The sequence below is a fragment of the Anas acuta genome, chromosome 2 (genome assembly GCF_963932015.1).
Source record: "Anas acuta chromosome 2, bAnaAcu1.1, whole genome shotgun sequence".
Lineage (NCBI taxonomy): Eukaryota > Metazoa > Chordata > Aves > Anseriformes > Anatidae > Anas > Anas acuta.
This window is the reverse complement of record NC_088980.1, coordinates 96,168,066-96,192,022: the sequence shown is the minus strand read 5'-3', so window position 1 is coordinate 96,192,022 and position 23,957 is coordinate 96,168,066. Positions and strand designations below refer to the sequence as shown.

The following is a 23,957-nucleotide window of genomic DNA, read 5'->3' as shown; positions in this document are numbered from 1 at the left end:
GGATAGAAAAAAATATTTTGATCTCTGTTTTTCAGTATATACTGAGAAGCTTAACACAAGTAAACAGATCCACAGATCCACTGATCCACATATCCACTGTTTAGTTGCCCCACACAACTAAACAGATCCATATAATCCATTCATGCTTTTAGTTCTTGGGTTTTACTGATAAATGAGAAAACTGCAAGTGAGTTGCTTGTTTCAGTCAACTTAGCATGCTCTCTGAGTTCTATTAAAAAGACTCGTCTTCTTTCTAGTGACGTATATTACAATTTTTTTATTGGAAGTTTAAAATTAATTGAATTATTTTGACTTGGAAAGACTTGATTCATTTTTCATTTTGACTATTTTTGTCTGTATAAATAAATCTGTGCATCTCCTCGATACATGCTGTTGAAACTCATGATTTTTTGAACAAACTTAATTATTTCTGGAATTGTGTTGTTTAGTTCAGTTGCCATTGAGGTGCAGCTCTATTTTCTGTTAAAAAAAAAAAAAAGAAAAAAAAAAGAGAGCACTTGAGTTCTCAATTTGTATATATTTGTTTTTTGACTATCACATATTTTTTTGATATGTGATAGTCATATTTTTGACATCCATATTTCTCTCTTACATCAACAGTTGTGTGAATGTAACTGTCAGTTTTTGAGTTCTTTAAGTGTGAAGCATCTAAAATATGCAACACTGGAGGCACCCAATCTGATCATTTAAAGTCCTTAGACTTTATCTGCCTATGACTTTTATGTGACTTTTTTTTCACAAATCTTACTAGTTTCAGATTCATCAACACATTCAAAGAACTAGTCTTTTCAGACATGAGATGAAAGTTTCAGCAGGACAAGAGGATTTAAAAGGTAGCACGTAGTTAAATGACACACAGTGAATTATTCTCAAAAAGAGAAGAACATGCACAACTTTTATAGGGAATGGCTAAAGATATCAGATGTTTACCTACAATATTTTAAGGAACATAAATACAATACATCTTTTCTTAGTCTGTCAGAGAGAAAGTTGATTCAAAGAAGAAGATTCTTAATACTGAGATCTCTTAATCTGTGGAGCAGTTTTCAAACAGGAGCAAAGAAATCCTGTTATTTGCATTTAAAATAAACCCTAGCGAAGCACAGGGATTTTTAGACTAGGGACCTTTCTTGCATGGTTAGGTATATGGGCTAAATGACCTAATTTTAGAAAGATGAATCTATTTTTGAAATGTTGAACATTCTCTGTCTCGATGTCATGTGGAGTTATGTTCCATGTTTCTGTGAATTAGGTCATACCTTTTTCCATTCTGTATTGTTCTGAGAGACTAACAAATAAATACAATAAAGCAGCGTATAGTAAGAACTTTTATGTACACTAACGTTTTCATGACATAGTCTATGTAGTACTTAATTCATTGATATTAAGTGTATTATTAGGTTACTTGTTCTGTATTTTGCCTTAAACTTCTAATGCACAGCTGATATAAAGAATTAACCATAGTCTTCAGATGCAATTTAGTTGCTTCCCTCATGCTTAAAAGGTCTAGCGTAAACTTTCAAACCAACTAGCCTCTCTGAAATATAATGGCAATCTGAGTGACATTCCAAGGTATTTATAACTAAATTAAATATAATTTCCTGTGAAAGCATATTGCAAGGTAACTTACATTAAGTACATTAAGACTACTGTTTGGCAGATGTGGTCTGGGCACTGTTTTTTCCTGTTCTTCCTAAAAAATTATAGCCTTCAAAAGTAAAACAGGTTGTATTGATTGGGTGAAAAGAAGTTTCAGTCACAACTCTTGTAGTGCAATTTTATAAGAAAAGCATAAATGTATTTGAGAAGTAGTGATATAGTAATCTGTGTCATAATATCAGAAGTAACGCTGATAATTTATTTTTTTTTCTCCATTAATTGTAGAGCCTGTACAATTTTTTGGCCCAACCAAATGCCCTTGTCCATCTGGATTTATCCAACACGGAGTGTGCTCTAGATATGGTAAGGCTGTTTTTTGTGGAGATTCAAATACCAAGGAAACGTTGCCCACCTTCTGTCCTTAGAAAAGTGCATCTTCCTTATTTTAAACCAGGTGTGTGGAGCCCTCCTTCGTGGATGTCTTCAGCATCTAGCTGTCCTTAGCCTCTCTAGGACGCTTTTTTCTCACAGGTACAGTTTAAATGTCATTTCTCTCAACTTCTGCAAAATTTTGCTTTATAATTGCTTGGCTTTGAGCTGCACCTTTCTTTTTAAGATGAAACATAAGACTTTATAAATGGCCTATACAAAAGAGGTATTATTTATTCCAAGCAAAAGATTTTTTTTCACTTTCCACTTTTTTGTTAGACAGCTGTAAAATAAGCTACCTTGTCTAATACTTTTTTTTTTTTTTTTTTTTTTTGTGATCCTGATGCAGCAGAACATCTATATACATCTTTTGTCATAATATCAGGCTTTGAAGTCTGTCTTGACTCCTCTTTAAGTTTGTTTTTTTTTAACGTACTTATTTTTCATGATCTGGTGACGGTTAAAAATGATATTTTTTTCATTCCTTCTTCATTCTTTTTTTGGAGAGGAAGTACCTCTGAAAGTCTTTGAGACTGAACACTGACTTTGCAGAGTACTTGCATCATAGGACATAGTAACATTAGCTTCCCTTTTTCTTGAAATCAATGGCTTGAGTCCATATTGGAGGTGACAGCTAGTTGAGGGCAAGCTACTACATTGTTAAGTAATGGTTTATAGTGGTGAAAAGGCAGTTTGTAACATTGTTTGATCTTTTGCTTGATAGATATAAGTACATTCACTGTTAATCGGGTCTGAATGATCATTGCTTGTTGTTCACCAAACAAAAGCTAGATAGTAATGTCTTCTGAGCAGCAGTGTAATTGAGGATTGTTTGTTGAATCAACATGTTGATGGCATTGTATTTCCAAGTTAACCGAGAGCCACTGATTACAGAGTTGTTAAAGGTACAGCAAATTAAACACGTAAAAGATTGTTAAAATTCTGACTGCTTGTATTCACTATTTATTGGAATGAGGAGTATGTAGATACTACTTCTTATTTAATTTATTTACTTTCAGAAAAGGAAAAGAAGTTCCTCCCTCCTTCAAACAGTTTTTCAGCAGCTCTCTTGCTTTGATGCAGATTAATCTGTCGGGAACAAAACTCCCTCCTGAGCCTCTAAAGTAAGAATTTAATTTCATCTTCTCCCATTGCCCAAAACCTAGTTCGCATTGTTATTACGTGAGTGCTTTATATTGAAAATATAATTTAAAATGTAAGAGGAAAATATTTATTTGCATTATTTTTCCATTTGTACATTATTGTTATTCCAAGAGTGAGTTTCATAATGATCACACAGTTAAGAAATGTTGTTTCCATCTCACAGTTAAGGCTATTAATTGTATTTTGTTCTGTGTGAATGTCACAGCTGTTTTGTTTCCATCAACTTTTTTGTGATATATTTCTTACTTTGTGGCTTACAAACAAAACTGTTTGCTTCACAGTTAAATGGGATTATGTACTTGTGTGAGTGCCCTTCCTTTGGGGCTGCAGTATTGCAACAACCATTGCTCAAATGAAGCTGTTGCAGTGCTTGAGAGAAGAGACGTATTTCACAGATCTGTGCTTTCCTTTGAGTGGGAGAGACGATAGCAGTAACTTCTAGGGGTGCTTCTCTTTCCTGTATGTCACCCATCCTGCAGATAACAGGTTCTGTTTATGTGGATTGGGCAACTCCATTGATCCCACCTAATGATTGAGAGGAATTCTTCTTATAGAGTAATGCAGGTGAGGGAAATTGTGTAGCACTTTGCCACCCTTTCTACAATGTGTGCAGTTTTGAACTGTAATGAAATTTCCAGATCTGGAATTTAAAGGCATGTGTTAAAATCAAGATCAGCCTAGGTAGGTCTAATTTCAGTAGGTCATTCTTTGATTTTGGCAGAATCCTTGTGTTTTTGGGGCTGAATTAAAGAAAGGCTCTTCACAAAGGTTCAACTTTTGGGTAGACCTGTGCGGTGTCAAGAGTTGGACTTGATGATCCTTAAGGGTCCCTTCCAACTCAGGATATTCTATGATTCTATGATAACTTGCTAGCTGCCATGTATTAAATCATATGTAACCATTTCTACTGTCCACAGAAGAAATGTAGGCATGTTCCCCAACCATTCCTGGGAACGCACCTCTAATATCCTAAGCTGGACATCGATAAGCATATACATACATATACCTATGTGTGTGTGTGTACATGTATATATCTGTATGTGTATATTTGTGTCATTAGGAGCCTGTTTCCTGAGGAAGAATAGGGAAGGGAAGTCAGCGATAACTCAGCAAGGAAGCATCTAGCTAATGAATGGGAGTTGAAGGCAAAATCAGAGATAAGGGAGCTAGCGAGTACTGGATGGAAAACTTTCAGTAAAATCTGGGGGAAGCTAAAGGAAAGAAAAGCGACAAGTACTACACATGAAATAATAGCATGCGTCGTTTTGGGATATTTTTTTCTTAATGCAATCTGACATTGGATAGAAATACCACAACGTGATGCTTAAGTGAGATGGAATAGATTGAAGTCCGTATTCTGCTGCAGGAGCCTGGTGTTTGTAGCTCTGATCTTTCAGTGTTCTGTATGATCTTCTTGCTTGCAGTCTTGCTTGCTTAGACTTTGCTAAGATTAGGATGGCATAGTATTGATGGTCTGATGGTCACAGAAAAATGATTATTGATAGATACATTGGTTGATTCTGATTAATTTAGGGATATTGATTCTGTGGTGGAGGGCAGCAGGGAACTATGTTTAAGGAAGCTAGAAGAACAGAGGCTGTATGTGACTGATACATAGGTCAATCTTACCAGTAGTACAGGAAAAAAAAAAAAAAGAATGCTGTGAGACATTGAATATATCTAGAGAGGCCAGGAAAGGTGAGAAGTTCCAGCCACTAAGGTTCAAATTTAGCTTTACTCCTTGGCATGTTGAGTATCTCCCGTGGTGTGAGGAGTTTTGGCAGGTATCTGCACTCATGGAAGGTGTTGTGTGAATATATCCCAAATACTAGATCTGCCAATTGTGCAGCAAACATGAGACCTTCCTAGTCTTTTTCAGCAAAAAAACCTACTCTGTTGGTAATGTGTAAGCTAATCTGGTTCAATTTGACTGAATTGGGTTAGAGGGAGTTACTCGCATGAGTGCTGTTGGTAGAAATAAAGAGAAAGTGGTAAGTAGCATAGAGTGAGGTGACAACTGTAACTTGCATCACTAGCACAGACAGCTCCAGGAAGGAGCATCTGTCCAAAATCCACCTAGACACAGATGGTCTCAGAATATCCCCCAGAATACCCATCCACACTCACTTGGCTGGCAATTTGGCATGAGCTTCATTTGTTTTGCCCTGACAGCAATGTTCATCACTGCCTAGGGGTTAACAGGGAGCTGTTAATGCTGCTTGGTAGTTTCCTCGATGTGCTTTTTCTCTGACCCAAGCATTTCTTCAGTCTGAGCTAAGTGCAGAAAACTATGATCTGCAGTACATCTTGCTTTCCCTCTTAAAGCAACCCCATATGGCTTGACTAATACATTTCAGAAGCATCTTTTTGAAGTTAATTTGGTGTTAAAGGGACTGAGGATGTGCCATAACCTGGGGCATCTGCTTAGCCTTTTCATCTAAACTGTAAGAAACTAGAAAACTTCTACAGAACAATCAAGATCATGGGGTGCCTTAAAGACAAGAAGATTGAAACATTGGTTTTCAGACAGACTTATTTGTCATTGCCAAGACTGCAATAGCAGATGAAGGATGATTTCTAGAAGGAAAACTAATATAAGGTGTGATAATAGTATTAGCATTTTTGGTCAGTGCATGTCAAAAAGCATTTGACAACTTGGGCCTTGCAGCTGTCCTCTGAGAAAGAAGTTCCTGTTTTGTGTCCGTGAAGATGAAGCTTTCCTTTGAGGGGTAAAATAAAACAAAACAAAATAAAACTAAAACACAAAAAAAGACCACACCAACCAAAAAATGGAGATACCTGACATAGTGAATCCCAAATTCCCCTTTTGGGGATAAATTGGTTAATTTATTGCCTGATAGCTTTGACTAATTTGGTTATTTGATTCATATCAGCTTCCTCTAGATGTGTAGTTTCAGTGTATTTAATCACATCTGCTGACTCAGTGATTTTAACGATACTGGTTAATCAGTGCACTCAGGGAGGGAGATGATCTTGTTTGTAAAGCGATAGGCCTATTAATATAAGCCAAGCCTCTCAGGGAAGAAGTTTGCTAATAAAGCTGTGCTGCTGGGATGCCATTTAGCGGGTGGAGAAAGGCTGCTTTTAGTTCTTATACATAGTTAATATAGTTTATGTTCCATCACTGTTTTTTTTTTCTTTTTTTTTTTTTTTTAATTTTTGAAAGCAGATGAAGTAGTTTATATGCTCTTTTCCTTGTTTTAATATATGTTGGCATTTTTCTTCATTTACTGACGTTGCCAGAAATTTTATTTTGATCTGTCAGGGCTGTAACAAGACAAGTTGCTGATATGCTTCTCATCCAAATTGTAATTACAAGGCCAATTCTTGCCTTCTGCATGCACCACAGTTGACGAGACCTTTCCAAGTATTGCTATGTATGTGATTTCAACTCAGTGACTTAGCATGGATATGTCTGCCTTCAGTGTCTTTGTTTGGTGGTGCTATTTCAGGAGAAAGTAGTGAAAAATTGTGAGGTTTTTCTTAGGATGAGTTTATAGGCCAAAAGGTTTGGTGTGGGAATTTTTTTTTTTTTTTTTTTTTTTATACCTCTGAAGAAGGCATATTTGAAGCATCAGTGTGTCTCTTTAAAAAAAAAAAAAAAAAGTTTGTTTGGTTTTTAATTTATTTTTTTTAATGGTTGCACTGCATTTTTTAAGCTCCCTCCCTCAAAATGTTAAGGGAATTACTTGCAAAGTTATCAGTCACTAACTTTGCATTAAAATCATGCTCAGGAAGGACATACAGATGGGGAATGATCTAAAAAAATGTAAAAACCATTGCAGAGCTTCCACATTTTTCTTCAGGTCTGTATTTTAATAGCTTAGGAAGTAAACAAGCACAAGATACTCCCGTTTGTTAACAGCAAAGGTCTGATCATCATTTATACCTGCAGGACAAATATAACTAGGTTTAAATGAAAACCCTTCCTGGCACAGGCATTTTACATGCAGCTTTTACATGCTGCTTACATAGCAAGTGTTCAGGCAAACAGCTCAGCAAAGTTGTTTTTTACATCCATGCATTGGTAGTTTGGATTCTGTTTGGCTGAAATGAAGCTTGAGAAGGAAGCCCTTCTGTTTCTCTGTTCAACAACTGATTCAAAGCAGCACCTATTCTAAAAGCACCAGAAGGTGTGCACTGATTGTGTTTGCTTCTTCTCTTAAGACATGTACAGTTTTGCTTGCTGGTTTGACAGAATTAGTAGAAACGTGATATTATTGCTAACTTTTGTATGTGGAAAAAAATCTGTAAGGCTTTAAAGGTGATTTTATGAAGATTTTAATTGGGCATTGCTACACTTGTTTGCCATTCTGCCTAAGGACAAAGGATACCATTGTTTGGGAGTATCATTTAGAAATCCCTAAATATTTATAGGGGTGCAGAAACAGAGGCTTCAACATGATACAGTGTTTGAGTGTTAATAGGCACTGTGCTTGGCTGAAATGGCTGGCTGCGGTGCATCTTATCTATATTAAAAGCACATTTTTTGGTGAATTTTGGGAAAATTAGAGACTCAGAATGGTTGTAAATAGAATGCTCCTTTTGTAATCATTTGATGTTCTTTTAAAGCGTATGTTGACGAAAAATAATCTGAGATGAATCTTATTAAATGTTGATATAGAATTAGTTTTACTATTTGCTTCTTTACATTGCAGTTTAAGACGCTGCTGGGGTATTAGTGTGGCACAGCAGGTTTGTACTGCGTTATCATTTAAGAAGTAACAGCTCAGCTGATGTGGTTTTGTTTTGAAATGGTTCTTCGCATTATTAGCTGTATTAACCTGTGATTACTTAGATGATGATGATGTTGTAAAGCTGCTTTTTAAAAAAAAAAAATGGTTCTAATATTGATCTCTTTCAGAGCGCTTTTATTAGGCCTGGCTTGCAATCACAATCTGAAGGAGGTGTCTTTAGATCTCAGTAGCTGTGAGGTAAGGATTATTCATCAGGATGTGTTCAAAAGATGCAATGATGGGGAATTAGAGTTGTCATGTAATCCACTGGGCTAGATGTTCTTCCTCTCCACTCAGAAGTTGTGGGAAAGGTAGAGTCATGGTAAAGTGATCTGCTGTGTGTTGCTATGCCATAAATAAGGAGGGCAGAGCACCTGCAGCACCTCACTGGCAACATGCCCCTTGCAGTAGTGACTGTGGATGCTGAGCCAGCATGTTAATCACTGCTGGGCAGCTTCTGCCCTCTGGGGCTGTGATTATAGGGGAACCCAAGCAAGATTTTTGAGGTGCCCAGGTTAGAATGGGTCACAGGAAGGTGCATACCCTTAAGGTGTGTCTCTGGTTTGAATGTCTTCCTTCAAAATGTCTGTGCTGGAGGCATGAATACTCTTCTGCAGGTTCACTTTTAAATCTTGGGAGAAACTCTGCTTTTTTAATCAATTAACCAATTCAGGCCAATAGGGAACTTCTGTAAGAGGTGATTGAAGCATGCCATTAATTTAAAAGGCATTGCACAAGTGGCTTTAAATATTGCAACTCTCAATTAAAAAATAAATACTTTTTTTAAATTAAAAAAAAAAAGAAGCAGCAGCTTGATTTGCTTTATCTCACTTCCTCTTGCTTCTCTGTGCTTTGCTGTGCACTTTGTTTCTCAGGATTGTCCACACTCGTGCAGGATGATAATTGTATGGCTACAGATTATAACAAGAAATCATCCATGATCCTGGAAGTTAGTAAGGCAAAGTTACATGGAGAACTGGGGACATTTACCAAAACCAACATGAAGCTTTAGCTCTGGCCTTCCGGAGCTGAGTGCCTCTTGTTAGGCCGATCTTTCCAGGACCATCATTTGCGTATTAGCTCCTTCCTGTAGTGCCTTTCAAATGCAATGGTTTCCCTTTAAATAGAAAGCATGCAATATCATGGACATGGTGAGGTGTAGTAATCCTTCCCTTAGGTTCATGGTTGATTGCTTTTGGAATGAGCTTAATTTCCTTACAAAGGAAAAAAAAATAAAAATCACTGTGAATGCATTTCATGGTTTGTTTTGATATTTTATACTTTTTTAAAAAATGGCTTTACTTTGAAGAACATTACATGTAAATTCCAAATAGAAAAGCTTTCAAGTCAGGTATTCATGCTTCTGACTTCTGAGTAAATAGATCTGAAGGATGATAATGTTTCTTTCAGAGGGAGGAAGAAGAAGGGAGGAGTAATTAAAGTAATAAACACGGAGTCCTGTAATCATAACCTTAAATAAATAAATAAATAAATGACACACATACTTAGGTAATGAGAGTGTAAATTAGCATGTAAATCAAGCAGGGCTGACAAGAGTGAAGGCTTAAGCCTGTCTGCTGGGCTTGGAACTGCGTGCCATTTCATTAAATAGCCCCCAGGATGGGTTACGGGGGAGTCATTAGCTGCACTGGACACCAAAGCAAAAGCAGTGGTGGCTGACTGCTGTAGCAGAAAGGAAGGAGTCACACCTAGCCTGAGATCTTTCATTCCCCTCCATGATTTGGCTGCTTCAGCACTTGCTAGGTGTAGGCAGCCTTTTTCTGAAGAAAACTGGGAATACACAGGAGAGACGGTCTGTAGCTGGGCCCTCCAAGACACCAACGCTTCCTGAGATCCTTCCCTCAACATTTTGTTTTCCACATCACTGAGCTTTATCCATTCTCACACGCTTTGGAAAGAAGAAATTACGCTTCCACCAGCAGAGGGATCGATGTGCCAGGAGCTGGGAGTACTCTCCATGGCCCAGCACCTCCTGCCTCTGCTCCACCTCTCCCTGTCCTGCTGTGAGCCAGACTGGGTGATCTGCACCCAGAGCAGAGCAGTGGGAAGTGGGAAGCTTGGAGCTGGTGCCCTGTGCTTCTTTCTGCTCCTGCAAGCACACACTGTCTGGAGGCTAGAAAGCTGACACTTCAGCTTTGCCTCTCTTCCTACACCAGGCAAAGTTGCACTCCTATGGAAGGATAAATCTTGGTTCCTTCCCTCTCCCACCACTTTTAATTTGCTCCCATAATTTTCTGATATACTAATTCCAAGCTTAATCATTTTATATTGCTTGTTTGTTTGTTTTTATTATTTTTTATTATGAAAATTACATTTTTATTTCTACCTGCTCAGCACTGATGTATTTCACTCTTTTCCCTTCTGCTTCCCTTAGCTTGGTCACTGTGTAAGTACCCTCCATGCTTTACCTTAATTCTTAAAATCAATAAACAGATTTGTTTCCCCTTCCCATATACCTCAGAGTTTTGAGCACACTTGGCTTTTTTAACTGTTGAAGGGCTTGTTCTACAGTTTCTAAATAGAAGTTTGTATTTGTAGACTCATTAGTGTGTCATATAGGAGATGTTGCAGTTTTGTCTTCAGTATCACAGTCCTCATTGGCATATAGCCCTTCAGTTAATCTCTCCTTTTATATATATGATTTTAATACAATTGCAATAAAATCTGATCCTAAAAGTCAAGTGGATCCCTTAGATTAGATAGATATCAACAAGTGCACACAATGAATGTTTGTGTATTTATTTTTTTGTGTCATCAGTACAAGATTGAAAGCTGTTCCTGAAAAGTTGCCTATTTAAACAGTTAAAAGTATATATGTAATTTTTTTTTGTGTGTAGACCTTTTACCATATCAACAAACAATCCTTTTGATGATAAATAATCCTTATTATCTAAAAATGAAAATTTCTGTCATGGAAACTAAAGTTTAATGCTGAAATGTTAGTACAAATATTATAAAAATATTTTTGTTAAAATAAATCCTAATGTCCTTTACAGTTAAGTATATCCTTTCTAGGGCACTCTGGAACTTTGGCTCCAGTGAAAATCAAATTGCAACACAGCGAAAATAGTTTTTTATATAAATCACCTTTTTAACTGTGACAAGACCATGTATAACCTGCCAGTTCCAGAGATGCTGCAACAATTGATGTGGCACTCTGTGTGAAATGGTTGTCTCATAGTGGGCGACTCTGTGAGAGAATCAGAGAGCGAAACTGAATGATTTTGGCATTTGTACAGCCAGCAAGTATTACAAATGCTCTTACACAAACAACATTGAGTTAAAACTGCATCAGTTTTGGCCCAGATACAAGCTTCAAATTCAACTTCTAAAGAAGATAGGGCTAAGTAGGCTTTGTTCTATGCAAAAGGGGAAGGGCATCTTCTGTTTTCTTATGCTTCCAGAAGTGACTTATGGTTTGTATGTTGTCTTTAACCACTGCTGTTCTTAAAATGCTCAGACCAAGTTATTGAACTGTTTGCTTACCAATCACAAATGTTGAAATTTCTAAAAAGTGCCAAATCAACACCTTATTGAAAATACTCTCAGAAGGTTGCTTAATTATAGCATTGATAAAAAAGACTATTCACAGAAATGTCATCAGATTAGTTCAAGAAATTTGGTCAAGTGAGTGAACTAAGTGAAATATTACTCATTTTTTATGCACAGGAAGTAAAATGGAAGTTTAAAGTTTGAAAAAGCTTTGCATTACTTTAAAGCAATAAAAGTGAAAATGGAAAATGTTTTTGCAAAAGTTGAATTTTACCAGAAATTTTTCCTTCTTTTGCTTAAGTCTTTTTCTGGGTGATGATTATAAAGTGACATAAATTTTGTGTAGCTTGTGTTACTGCAAGAAATAAGAAAATGCTTTTGCTTCTTTGGAAAAATTATGTTCTGTTGTTCAATTCAGTAGTGTTAGTAACTAAGAATGTAGCTTTTCATAACTGTGATTCTTAATGTTGATATTTTCCATTAGGCTACTTCATTATTTTTTCCTCACTAAATCCTGAAATTTCTTTTACATTTATTTAGTATTTCAGATTAATAATATAATAATACCTTACATGTAGGCATTTTCGTTGTTGGCTTTCTCTTTTATTCCTATTTTAAAGTCAGGCATAAGGTAAATTACTGGTTACTCTTGCTTATGGTGTTTTGTGACCATTCCAGAATGAGATTATTTTAAAGTTCTTTTAAGTGACAGGGAAACATAATTTCATTGATTTTGATTTGGCTTCTCCTCTTTTAACTGGTCATTGTGCTTGCTATAACATAACGCTTGCAACATGCTTTTGCCATAAGACTTGACTATGGTGGAATTCAAGGGTGATAGTGTCGCATGTTTCTTTACTGGGACAAGCTTTTTTTCTCTCTGGAAATCAAAAACGCCCTTCATTTTTGCCCAGGACAAAACTGTCCTGGAGAACCTGCACCAAAGTCCTGCAATCGCTGCCCAGCAGAAGTGCTAATTTTATTTATTTATTTATTATTTTTTGTCTGCACCACTTGCATTAGATATAACTGCTGAATAGTAAAGCTGGAGCTTTTCTCATTTATATGCAACCAGTGAGAGTGAAAGATGAGAATAGTAGCAATGTGTGCATAGTCATTCTGATGTCTGTAACTTCTGTCGCTGTTGTTTTTGCTGCTGGTAGTGCCCTCTGTATTCGCAAAGCTCCTACCAGTGTTTTCTGTGTAATCTCAAAACCATAACTAGTTTGCAAAAATGGTTGATGTTTTGTCTCTAGTTAAGATCGGGAGGTGCACAAGTCTTGGAAGGATGCATAGCAGAAATACGCAATATCACCAGCCTAGATATTTCAGACAATGGTAAGTATACAGAACAGGAGCGGAGGGCCTTGCAGGTCCCAAATCTGAGATGTATTTTTTTTTTCAGCTCTCAATATAATCAAGGGTGGTTGCACTTGCTTTATAATAATTTGCAATAAGTTATGGAAAAGTCTCAGACCAAGACTCTCATTGCTATAAAGTGTAAAAGATATGTTAATGGAGTAACTCTGTTCTTAGAGGTTTATGTCATTCGAAGTAAGTGTAACACAGCAGAAGAAATTGAGAGCAGAAAGCATCATGTTAATCTACAGTATTTTGTTCAAAGTGAGCTTAAGTAAGAGAGGATAAGAAGCTAAACGGGGAATGAAAGTGTAGTGAAAGAAGAAAGACAGAAGAAAGACCAGATATGGAGTGAAGCTGAGGTTGTGATACTGAAGAAGCAAGAGAAGGAAATTCAGAACATGTGGTCAACCAGCTTCAGGTCTTAGAAAGCCTACTTGTATCTTTGGAAAAGTCTTGGACTGTTTCTGATTTGTAGGCTCTGTGCTTCATAGCTAGAAATACCAGTTGACTTCTTGTCTTGCAAGCTCAAATTGTAGATATCTGGAATGGAAGAACTTGTGTAGCTGGGCTTGCCTTTCTGACAGCAAAATACAGAATTATTTCAGAAAATGGTTCCCAGTACAACTGAAAAACCAGAATGGTGGGATTAGCAGGTGGAAAGCTTTAGGAGGTACTCATCCAAATTAGGTAAAGAGCTTGAATAAATAAAGGTATTTAGTATCTAAATTATCTCATGAACCTGGATCCTAACTCAGTAGTCTAACTAGAGTACCCTTCAGTTCCACCAAACTAGTATTTGGGAATACAGTAGCACAGCAAGTTATTTTTCTTATTTGGGAGTAGCATGAAGTTTGGCTTGTTTCTTCACATCATTTTATTCATAGCCTGTTTAAAACCTGCAGGCTTTGAGAGCTTGTTGGTACACAGCTCTGCTGAGACTGAATAGAAATTAACATGGTCTCTAAATCCTCAAAGGAACTTTGCCTGACAGTGCAAGGAACCTACCCTTGGGTGACTGGACTGTGGATAAGGGACTACATTTCCCTTCCGTCTGTCTGAGAGATGCTTTCAATGGCTAATTAGGATAGTAATTTAAAAGGCTCATTTTAGAGAACACATTTATTCTCATGGAAAAACAGATGAAAAAGCTGTATAAATAGAAGAACAGTTGTTTTTTTTTTCCTAGAACTCTTTGAATTAGCACACTTATAATTACTTGAATGAATTTAGCTTTAATAATTGGACCCTGTCTGGGACTTTTGAAAAAAAAAAAAAAAAAAAGTGTTTTAATTCTTAATCTGATCTGATTCTTTACAGGCCTAGAATCTGACCTCTCAACCCTTGTAGTCTGGCTTAGTAAAAACCGATCGATAAGGCACTTGGCTTTAGGCAAAAACTTTAACAACATGAAATCCAAGTAAGGCTTTTTCTTCTTTTAAATAACAAAAGAATGAATGAGGAGAAGCTGCTGATTTCATCATCTTCCTAACTTTTCTTCCCTCAGAAATCTCACTCCAGTACTTGATAATTTAGTTCAGATGATTCAAGACGAGGATTCAGTGAGTATCTTTCTGCCTACTATCATCATGTGTATTTGTACCTTCACAGTCTATTTCCGATAATTTTCTTCACTGTGTTAATTTTCTGCATAAAATTTGATCATGATCCTGCACAATGACATCCAACATCTCATGGTATATTTTTTTCCAAATAATAATTTGAATTATGTGTAGCATGTAGGTAAATATTTCTTAGGATAGTCTTAGGATCTGTGCATGTTGAAAAAATAACCCAAATAGTTGGATGTGCTTAGCCTTGTTTGCCCTAGGTCTAAGTTATAGGACATTACAATGGTAGTGTTCCCTGGGTGGTGATATTCCTTAAATAGCAGATTTATTTTATTTTATTTCACTTTATTTATTCATTTATATTAGCTAATAAAATGGACAATTTCTTGATGACTGTTCTTGGGGGGTTTGGCTTTTTTTTTTTTCTTGACAAAATGGAAAATCACTGTAGCAATGTCCCAGAACTACTTTCTTCATCAGAAGATGCACATAAAGCAATCACTATGCTGTTCTTCATTTTTCTGGTACATTTATCACAGAAGCAATTTCATAAAACTCTTTCACAGTGCCATACTGGGATCCTTGCCCACTTCTTTTTGTTTCCATGCCCTCTCCTGATTTCTAAAGACTTATGTGGTTGGGTTTACTTTCTTTCCTTTCCTTGGCATCCTAGTTTTGGCTAGAAGTGAATCTTAAGAGGCTCTGTTGGTCTCATGCTTGTCAAATTTTATTCATCATTCTTAGTCCTTTCTTTCTCCTTCATGCCCCTTGCAAATACCAAGCAATTTCCTCATTCCTGTTTCCCTCATTCTCCAAAAATAGCTGACTGTAGACTTCAGTTCTCTTAACACCTGCTATTCCTTTCGTCCTTATTGTCTCACCTCCAGGTTCATGGTCCACACTAACAGCTTACATATTTTCTCCTACCATCTGTGTCTGTACCCTGCAATTCAGTGGAGCATCTTTACTGGGGTTTCCGATGTCTCCTTCTGTACAAGATGATTAGACACGTATTCTATGTTTATCTTTTCTCACTACTCAGAAGTGATTTGTTAAACTAGTCCTCCCTCCTCTCTGTGCCCTCATAATTGGGATTAGTGGTACTGCTTTTTCTTGATTCTTTGCCTACCTCCTCACCGTGCTCTTTAAATACGAGATGTCTGTGTGACACAGTGAAGTGCTGCATATAGATACCAGAGCTAATTCTAATTGAGTTAGCACCAGTAATGAATGCAGTAAGTTCTTCTGTGCACAAGTCAAATAGAAGATTATTCTAAGTGTGTTGGTAGATCTCTATATTACTTCTTGTTGCAAACTATAGCCTTTTAATTTTGTGTTGTGTGACCACCTCCTTCTATTCTGTCTCTGAACAGAATGGTGCAGGGCTCTCTTCTCCTTCTGTTTTTTTTTTTTTTTTTTTTTTTTTTTTTCCTATTGATACTGTACTGGCGGTGGTATCATTTCATCAGATAATGTCTACTTATTCTCTTTGGACATTTGTCTCTGTCCTGCCCTGTATCTCATATGAAATCATCACAGCATTCCTCGAAAGCGGTTGTTTAAAATCAGACTAATCACAAGCACATTTAATTTGGTGTTTTTTCACAGTTTTCTTCATCCTTTTGCTTTGTTGCAGGTGAATGTTTCTTCCCATGCAGGTGATACCCTAAAATACCTCTTCAACACATACTGTCTTTCCCTTTCATTATCCAAACCTTCTTCTCAAATGTGCAGTATTTCTTTCTGTTTATATTACTATCCTCTTCATAATATCTGTCCACAAAGGTAAAACTTTCCAATTCCAATTTTGAAGTCTCCGGGTCTTATAAAAAGTAGCTGCTAAATTTTGTATGTATGGTTCTCACAGCTCACCCTGCCTTGCATCATCAGCTTCAGCTTCTTGTGCTCCTTTTCTTTTCAGCTTATGGGTGACAGTAGCCATTGTTTCATTTTCTGATTTCTCCACAACCAGGTGGGCTCCTGTAATTCTTATTCAACATGTCTTTTTTTTGAGCTAACTTACAAAAACATGCTCTTTAGTCTCATTCTGTTTTTAAAACGTTGAAAGGAAATAATCCACGAAAAAGATGGTTTTTTTTGTTACTTAAAATGACTGCTTCTTCTTCATGTCCTGCATTAACCTTTGGGATATAGCCTACTTGCTGTTACCCTATCTCTTCTCTCCCTGTTTTCTAGTCTCTTGTTAATCCTCTCTAGTGAAAGAATCTTGTTTCTTTCTGTCTTATCTGATGCTAAAATCAATCAAAAACATCTCCTAGCAGCTAAATAATGGAGAACAGACAATGTAGCACTGTGGGAAAAAGATATGTTGCAGAGAGCTGCCTAGGATGGCCCTCACTCCACCTGGAGATAGTGCAAGGCTTAGAAAATTGTTTCAAGTTTTATAGCTGTTTATGTTTGGTTTTGAATCCTAAATGGGGAGGTCCTCGTTGTACCACTACTATGCATTTACTGCCACAGGACACTAAAAAGTTGCAATGGAACCGGAGAGAGCAGGGGATGGTGTTGCCCAGAACACACAGTGCATGATCAATATTGCCTGCAGGCTGGTGCAGCCTGGGGACCACGCATTATCTGCATGGAAAGCTGGAATGAGAGGCTGTAATCTAAAACAGTCATATGCCAAATGCTTCTTCATGTATTTATACACGCTTAAAATAGATCTGTTGCTGTGTTAATGTGAGTCATGAGTAAAATGATTTAAACAATCAATAGCTTGGTTTGATAACTGGAAAAAAATACAGCCAGGCACAGATGTAATTCTACACAACTTAAAAACAGTGGTAGTAACCTAAACAGCAACATTTCCTAGGTGTTTAATATAAACAAGAAAGCAATATTGAGATTAAAAATACATATATTTGTCTTTATTTAGCTACATGCTGTACAGTGCAGTCTATAATCGTGTGTTCTTATTAGTATAGCAGGAGGTGTCTGAAGCTGGTTGCTTACTGTGCCATTTCTTTTCCTCATGCAAAAATGGATGTTACGCTGAAGGTACAGTGCAGCATTACTCAGAGTAGCAGTCAGTCCTGCATAGGTGCAGAGAATTATCACAGAGCTGAAGACCTTTAATTTTTAGTTCACTGTTTGTTGAAGAATTGGCCTTTTGAGTGATTTTAAGAATTCCTCCTCCTTAATAAGATTGTTCTAAGATGTCTTCAGTGCTGCTGGCAGGGTATCTGCTTTCTGCAGCAGGGCCACTGTAGTGCTTGTCAGACACCTGGTTTCTTCACATCCAGATAAAACTATAAAACTCTGTTGTTACAAGAAGTCAATGTAGGTTTTTTGTTGTCAGGGGTGGAGGGGTGGGTTGTGGTTTGTTTTTTTTTGGTTTTGTTTTAATGTAATGGTCAGGTAGTTTCATGAGTGTTTAGCAGTGATATTACGTTAATCACACAGAGTCACATTCTGATTGTAGTTTGCATTCAGACCACCAAATCAGTCCAGATGTGTTGTTCCTTTCTTATCACAAACAATAACAGTAAACAATAGGGGTAGTTGTGCAAAAAAATTAGCAATTCATCCACTTCAAAGACACTGCCACCATAGCAGGGTTTTTTACTCTCGTGTACATGCATTTCTTAGGTGGTAATACTGATGTATAAATATCAGTCCTTGCAGAACATAGTGCAGAAGTCTTTCCAAAGTATATATTTTTCTGTCAGAGTGTTGGAATAAGTGAGATGAGAAATCGTTTCCTGAGAAGGTATTTGAGGTTTAGAAAATCTGATATGTGGGAGTGAGCATTTCCAGTGAAGTTCCTAGAATGACCCTTTCTAAAGTGACACACAAAAAACAGAAGAAACTTCTCTTTCACAAACTTATTGGTGATTTCTGCTTCTGATTGCTGTGTGGTAGTGCTTTTCTGTGAATCTGTCACAGGAGGTCTTCTCAGACTTGTGCCAAGAACACTAAATACCTTTCTAATGCGATGTTAATATTCTTTAGGGTACATAATGTAGTGAAACAGGGGAACATAGACAGATTAAGGACATTAACATAGTAATTTAATAACTTCCATTTAAAATAAAATCAGCATGTGGCTCGTGTTACTGTTAGACTTTTTAATTATAAACCTGCTGTGCCTCCAAATTTTTATGTGTTTTCTCACTTATAAATGCATTTCTTAGTGTTGCAAACTTTTTGGTTATCCCTGTCATCCAGTGGTGTCTGGAAGCTAGAGTCCCATTGTATAGCAGGTGCCATGCAAGCTTCTCAGATCCTGGAAGGTGTGCACATATAGCTCAGCTGGTTTATTTACATTAATCTAAGCCTTAGGCATCTAATTTAGTTGCTTTGATTCATCCTTCTGAGGTGTTGAGTTTCCCATATATGAGTAATTTGGAGGTTTTAGGTTCCTAAAATTCATCCTCTTGATACATGACTAAGTTGGTGTATAGTGACAAAGCTCTTCTCCATATGAGCTCACACTTAGGCAAGGGAAAATGTTTTGTGGAGCTATTGTATATCAGCAAAGACAAATGACAATCTTGGCAACTGTGGTGGCTCTGCAAGGTGTGGTGATGGATAGACTAGCTCTTAAGCTCCTGCTTTTGAGTATTGGGACACTAAGAATGGAGGGAAGACATAAGATCACTAACAAAGGTGTTTTTAAAAGCTTTCTTAAGGCTTTAGTGTGCGATTTGCAGGAACCCAATAGCTAGTTTCAGGTTAACATAGGGGGTGTGTGTGTGTACACATAAAAAGCTGCATGAAGGTTTTGCAATCACAGGTGTCAGAACATTGCTGTGAATAATATCCATTGGCTTTCCCTTGTTACTAGATACTCTTCTTACTGCTTTTAATTTCAGACCTGTGATGTTTTTTTTCTCTCTTCCCTCCCAAATGTCCATGTTGAAGATACGCAGATATGCAAAATTGATCCTTGAAATAACAATAATAAAACAGTTTAAAGGAATTAGTTTTGTTTTAATAATGTCTCAGGTCCTAATTTGCCCTGGGGCTAAACTTCCCGGTCTGAATGAGAGGATTGTGTGCTAGATATTTATATTTCTCACTGGCAGGGAAGCATGCTGGTTAAGCAAAACTCACTGGACACCAGGGGTTGTCATGTGAAGCTGATGGTTGCTGTCTTGCCTCTTTTCAGGTTGCTGCTGTATTCAGTACTTAGTGGGACACAGAAAATAGGAGTCATTGTCACTTAATGTTTTTTTCAGGGTGTAACTTAATCTTTGTGTCTTTGACACCCGTGCTGTAAGTTGCTGAATCCTACTTTGTTGTGTGTACCGTACATGCAGCAAACACAGAAGTAACTCTTTGATGCTCAGTGTCATCTTCAAGAGTTTCATGAACTTCTTCTGGTGGATGTGCATGCGCTATCAGTTGCTATTATCCGTGCCTTTTCTGTGCTCCACAGCCTCTGCAGTCATTGTCCCTCGCAGATTCCAAGCTGAAGACTGAGGTCACCATCATTATTAATGCTTTGGGCAGCAATACATCTCTAACAAAGGTGGATATTAGTGGAAATGCCATGGGAGATATGGGAGCAAAGATGCTGGCAAAAGCCCTACAGATAAACACCAAGCTCAGGTAAGGGCAACATATTTGCACTAAATGATATAATAGCTTAATAATAATGAAGTTGTTGGCATATCAAGCTTTTTCTCTTCAGGAGTGCTGTAAAAAGACAAGCTATAATATACCTATTTGGAAAACTTCTCATCTCTTTTTTTTTCTAAAAAGGAAAAGAAAAAAAATAGATGGAAATTTTCTCTGAAAAAAATATCTCCAGAACTAAAACTGGAGCAAAACTACATCCAATTAGAAGGGTATTTCGTGGTTTAGGATTAGGTACAGAATTTGATTTGCTCATCCACTGCAAAATCGAGGGAGAATGATGTGTTTTTGACAGATAGTGCATAGGCACAGTCCTTTCCTGTTTTCAAGGCAAAATTCAAACCCATTTTCATCCAGTTTCAGCTCCAAAAAGACTTGAGCCTTCTTGCTCATATTAACCTACTTTTGAAGAGATGGTATCTTTCTGTTGTGACAAGGCAGCTCTAAATTTCCTGGTATCATAAGAATGATTACATTGGTATGGAGCTCTGGATGTCACCTAATCCAACCTCCTTCTCAAAGCAGGGCCAGCTTTAAAGCTCGGTTGCTCAGAGCCTTCTCCTTTGAAGATCTTCAAGTGCCACAGAGATTCCACAACTTTTGTGGGGAACCTCTTCCAGTGCTCAGCCAACCCTGTTCTGCTCTCTCTTTTCTATTGGAGGCTTTCCCAGCAGCGAAAATTCTGATACTTGGGTGGGAAATAAAAATAAACTATTCTTTGGCTAATGTAGTATCACTTTGTAGGAGAACTAAGAGCTTGTTGAATTCAGAAAGGGTAGCAGCATGGACCATCCCTTCCTTTCCCTCTCTCCCCACCTATAGTGCTGATGGACCTTGGCATCACTTCTCTGCATCTTCATCCACCTGACAACTTCACTGTTTTTTTAGCACATGGCTGGCACTGATGGCTACAGAGTATCACATTTTTTCTATCCAGTATGGGATTAGCAAATGGTAAACCTTCAATAAATACATATCTTGATGGGAACCTCTAAATATGTCACCATCATCAGAAAAACCAGTACTCACTCCTCCTCTTGTCAGACTGTGCAGATGAACCTTCAACGGTGTGTTGTCTGTGTGAAGAGACCACTATGCTTGGTCTCCAAGAGTTTGTTCCCTACAGGATAAGAAATTCTCCAGAACACTCCTGGCTGTTTTGCTAAGATACAGAGATCCTGGCATTCACTTTGCAATTCCTAAACTGAACATTGAAAATGTTAAGGAAATGCTGGAGAGGTAGCTGGGTTTTGTTCAATGTGTTAACCTGAAATATCCACCTGTACCTGAAGCCTTGAAGGCATTCAGGATGGCAGACTGAAATGTGCCACGGCACACTGAAAGTTATCACTGTAGTTTGTGGTAGGATTACAAACTGAATAATGCGATGGTAACTGGCTGTGCTTAAAATACTATAAAATTATGTCCTGGTAGAAATGTAAATAGTTCTTCAAACGACAGAAATATCCAATATCTGACCTTGGACATTTCTGACCTTTGGAAGATAGGTGTAGAATCTACTTTCCTCTCTTCCTTACCTCTATCTTTGTATTTTCAAAAAAAAAAAAAGGGATTATTCTGCAGTAGCAGAAGGGTGTTACTACCTGTGAAATCCTGCAGCTACATTTTTTTTGCACACCAGAACTCATTGTTTATGTCTTTCTTTTTTAAGCACAGCTACAACTAGTGCTCGTGCATGAGCAAGATTTATCTGCATGACTGTCTCTTCTGACTACTAATGAGATCTTTGAACATGTGTTCACAAATTGTCAGGCAGTCTGCCTGAGTGGTCTAAACTGGGGGAGGAGGGGAAGGACTTGATCACTCCTATCACAGAGTTTTGTATTCAGAAGAGCTGCAATTCATGCACCTAACCTAATGGTACATACTAGCAGCTAGTTACGTTCCATGTGGAATCACAGGAGCTGTGCAAAGAGCTGATACAGGATTGAATGTAAAATAGCCTGATAATTTTGACCTGAAATCAGCATGATTTTTAAAAATATTTTTTTTTTTCTGCAACTTTGGTGATATAGCCTGGGTGGATTTCAGTTTTGGTTTTCAGTATGGGCCTGCAGAGCAGACAGTTGAACTTTGTTTTGGTGCCATTTCTGGAAAAAAACTGAAATTTTATCTCCAAATCTTTCTATTAACTGTGTTTTAGAAAGGTTAGATAGTAGTAATGGAAAATATAGTACAGAGTTGTCTTGGAAGAAACAGGAACTCAATTTTGTAATATCTTTGTCCCTCACTTCAGTCATTCCAAGCTTTTAACGTATGAATAGAGACTGTTATTTGTAAAAATGTTGCCAGCGCTATGCAGTTTTGGACATACAACTCTGTATTATTTCAATATTGATCCTTGTGGGTCCCTTCCAACTCAGTATACTCTATGAATATGCAAAGTTTCAGTATAGATTTATTTGGCTTGTCTGTGGTTATTGTTTGTTTTTCTTTTCTTCCTCTCAGAACTGTAATATGGGACAAGAATAACATCACTGCGCAGGGCTTCCAGGACATAGCTGTGGCACTGGAAAAGTAAGTCCTCAAGCAACTGAATGACTGATGAAGAAAGAGGTCAAACACTTAGATCCTGAGTGATCTGAGCAGCTGCAGTTTTCACTGCAGCCCCATGTGATTTAAAGATACTGAATGCTCTCAATTTTTGAGCATCAGGGTGCTTAATCTACAGGCAGACATGACTTCACATCCTTCAAAAGGATGAGAAGAGGCTCTGTGGCTCTTCCATGCGTACACTGTTGTCAGCATTAAGAATGTTGAGTTCTGCTGTTGACGTTAAAATTTAACATTTGAGAATATTTTCCCTTTTTCTTCGTTCTCTTGTGTTGGTAACATGCAGAAATTCTATTCTTGTCAATGAATGAAGCTGTCTATAATAACAGAAAATTACTGAAGCATGCCTTTGTGGTCTGAATTTTTTTTTTCTTTCCCCCAGCAAGTTGAAACTAATAGTGATGATCTCAGAAAATGCAGTTGTTCATTGTAGTCTCCATGGTCTGGGTCCTCTTGCTTCCCTGAGCTCACTCGCAGTTGCAGCAGTTAGCAGTGATAGATGCTAAATGACTTTCATATCTCTGCCTCCATCACATTTCTTTATATGTGATTATTACTTTTCTGAAGAGGGAAAAATTACAGATTTAAATTAAGCAGCAGTTGCAGTTGTTTCACGTCATTAAATCCCTCAGACAGGAACAAAGGGTCTCTTTAGAAGGTGAAGCTAATATACCATTGCTAGTTTCTAGACAAAATGTCTTGCAAAACTGTATAACTACTATAGGGAGCATCTTAATCCTCGGAGGGGTCATAGCTCTATAGAGCTTATAAAGTTACTTGTTTTATGAAACTGCTGTAGTTAATATGCTTTGTTTCAAAATGAATTCAGTGGCACTGGTGGGGAAAATTATATAAATGATGTATAATTAAACAAATCATCTTGGAGTGATTCCATTGATAGTTGTGAATAAGAATTTGCAAAGGTTATTTGTCAGCTTGCAGACATTTTCAGAGAGCAATATCATCTGTGTTTGTGAGAAAGTCTGGTAGAAAAGAATATATGCTTATTTTCTGGTTAGCATCAACTTTATGTTTCTGTTCTGAAGTGCTTGGATAAGTAAATAAATAAGGAGGGAAACATCCTAAGGCAAAAGCAAATAATCTAAGCAGTAAAAGAAATGTTACCGATAATTCTCTGACATTACACGTTGTTGAGGTGATGTCTCATTTATTTAGTGTGGAAGCTGAGGTCACTTTATGTCTCTGCTAACATTTAAAAATTATTAAAATCGTTGATAATATCATAGCCTAAGTCACAAACAACAACGGTTTAATCTTGCAAGAGAAGGACTGTCAGTGTTGGCTGAAAACAATTAGCCTTTAAGCAATCCATCTCAAAGACATATTCAGAACATCCTATGCCATATGT

At 37.2% G+C, this 23,957-nt stretch overlaps 1 protein-coding gene across 5 annotated transcripts in view; it reads left to right on the top strand.

Annotated features, from left to right (window-relative positions):
• Positions 1-23,957, top strand: part of CARMIL1 (capping protein regulator and myosin 1 linker 1) — a 185,611-nt gene that overhangs the window by 103,990 nt on the left and 57,664 nt on the right. For all 5 annotated transcript variants that reach the window (XM_068671310.1, XM_068671306.1, XM_068671309.1 and 2 more), the window contains 9 exons: positions 1,906-1,983; positions 2,075-2,151; positions 3,069-3,173; positions 8,099-8,168; positions 12,740-12,821; positions 14,163-14,262; positions 14,350-14,404; positions 19,815-19,987; positions 22,484-22,552. In XM_068671310.1, the coding sequence (XP_068527411.1) occupies positions 1,906-1,983; positions 2,075-2,151; positions 3,069-3,173; positions 8,099-8,168; positions 12,740-12,821; positions 14,163-14,262; positions 14,350-14,404; positions 19,815-19,987; positions 22,484-22,552 (809 nt within the window). The remainder of the gene's footprint in view (positions 1-1,905; positions 1,984-2,074; positions 2,152-3,068; positions 3,174-8,098; positions 8,169-12,739; positions 12,822-14,162; positions 14,263-14,349; positions 14,405-19,814; positions 19,988-22,483; positions 22,553-23,957) is intronic.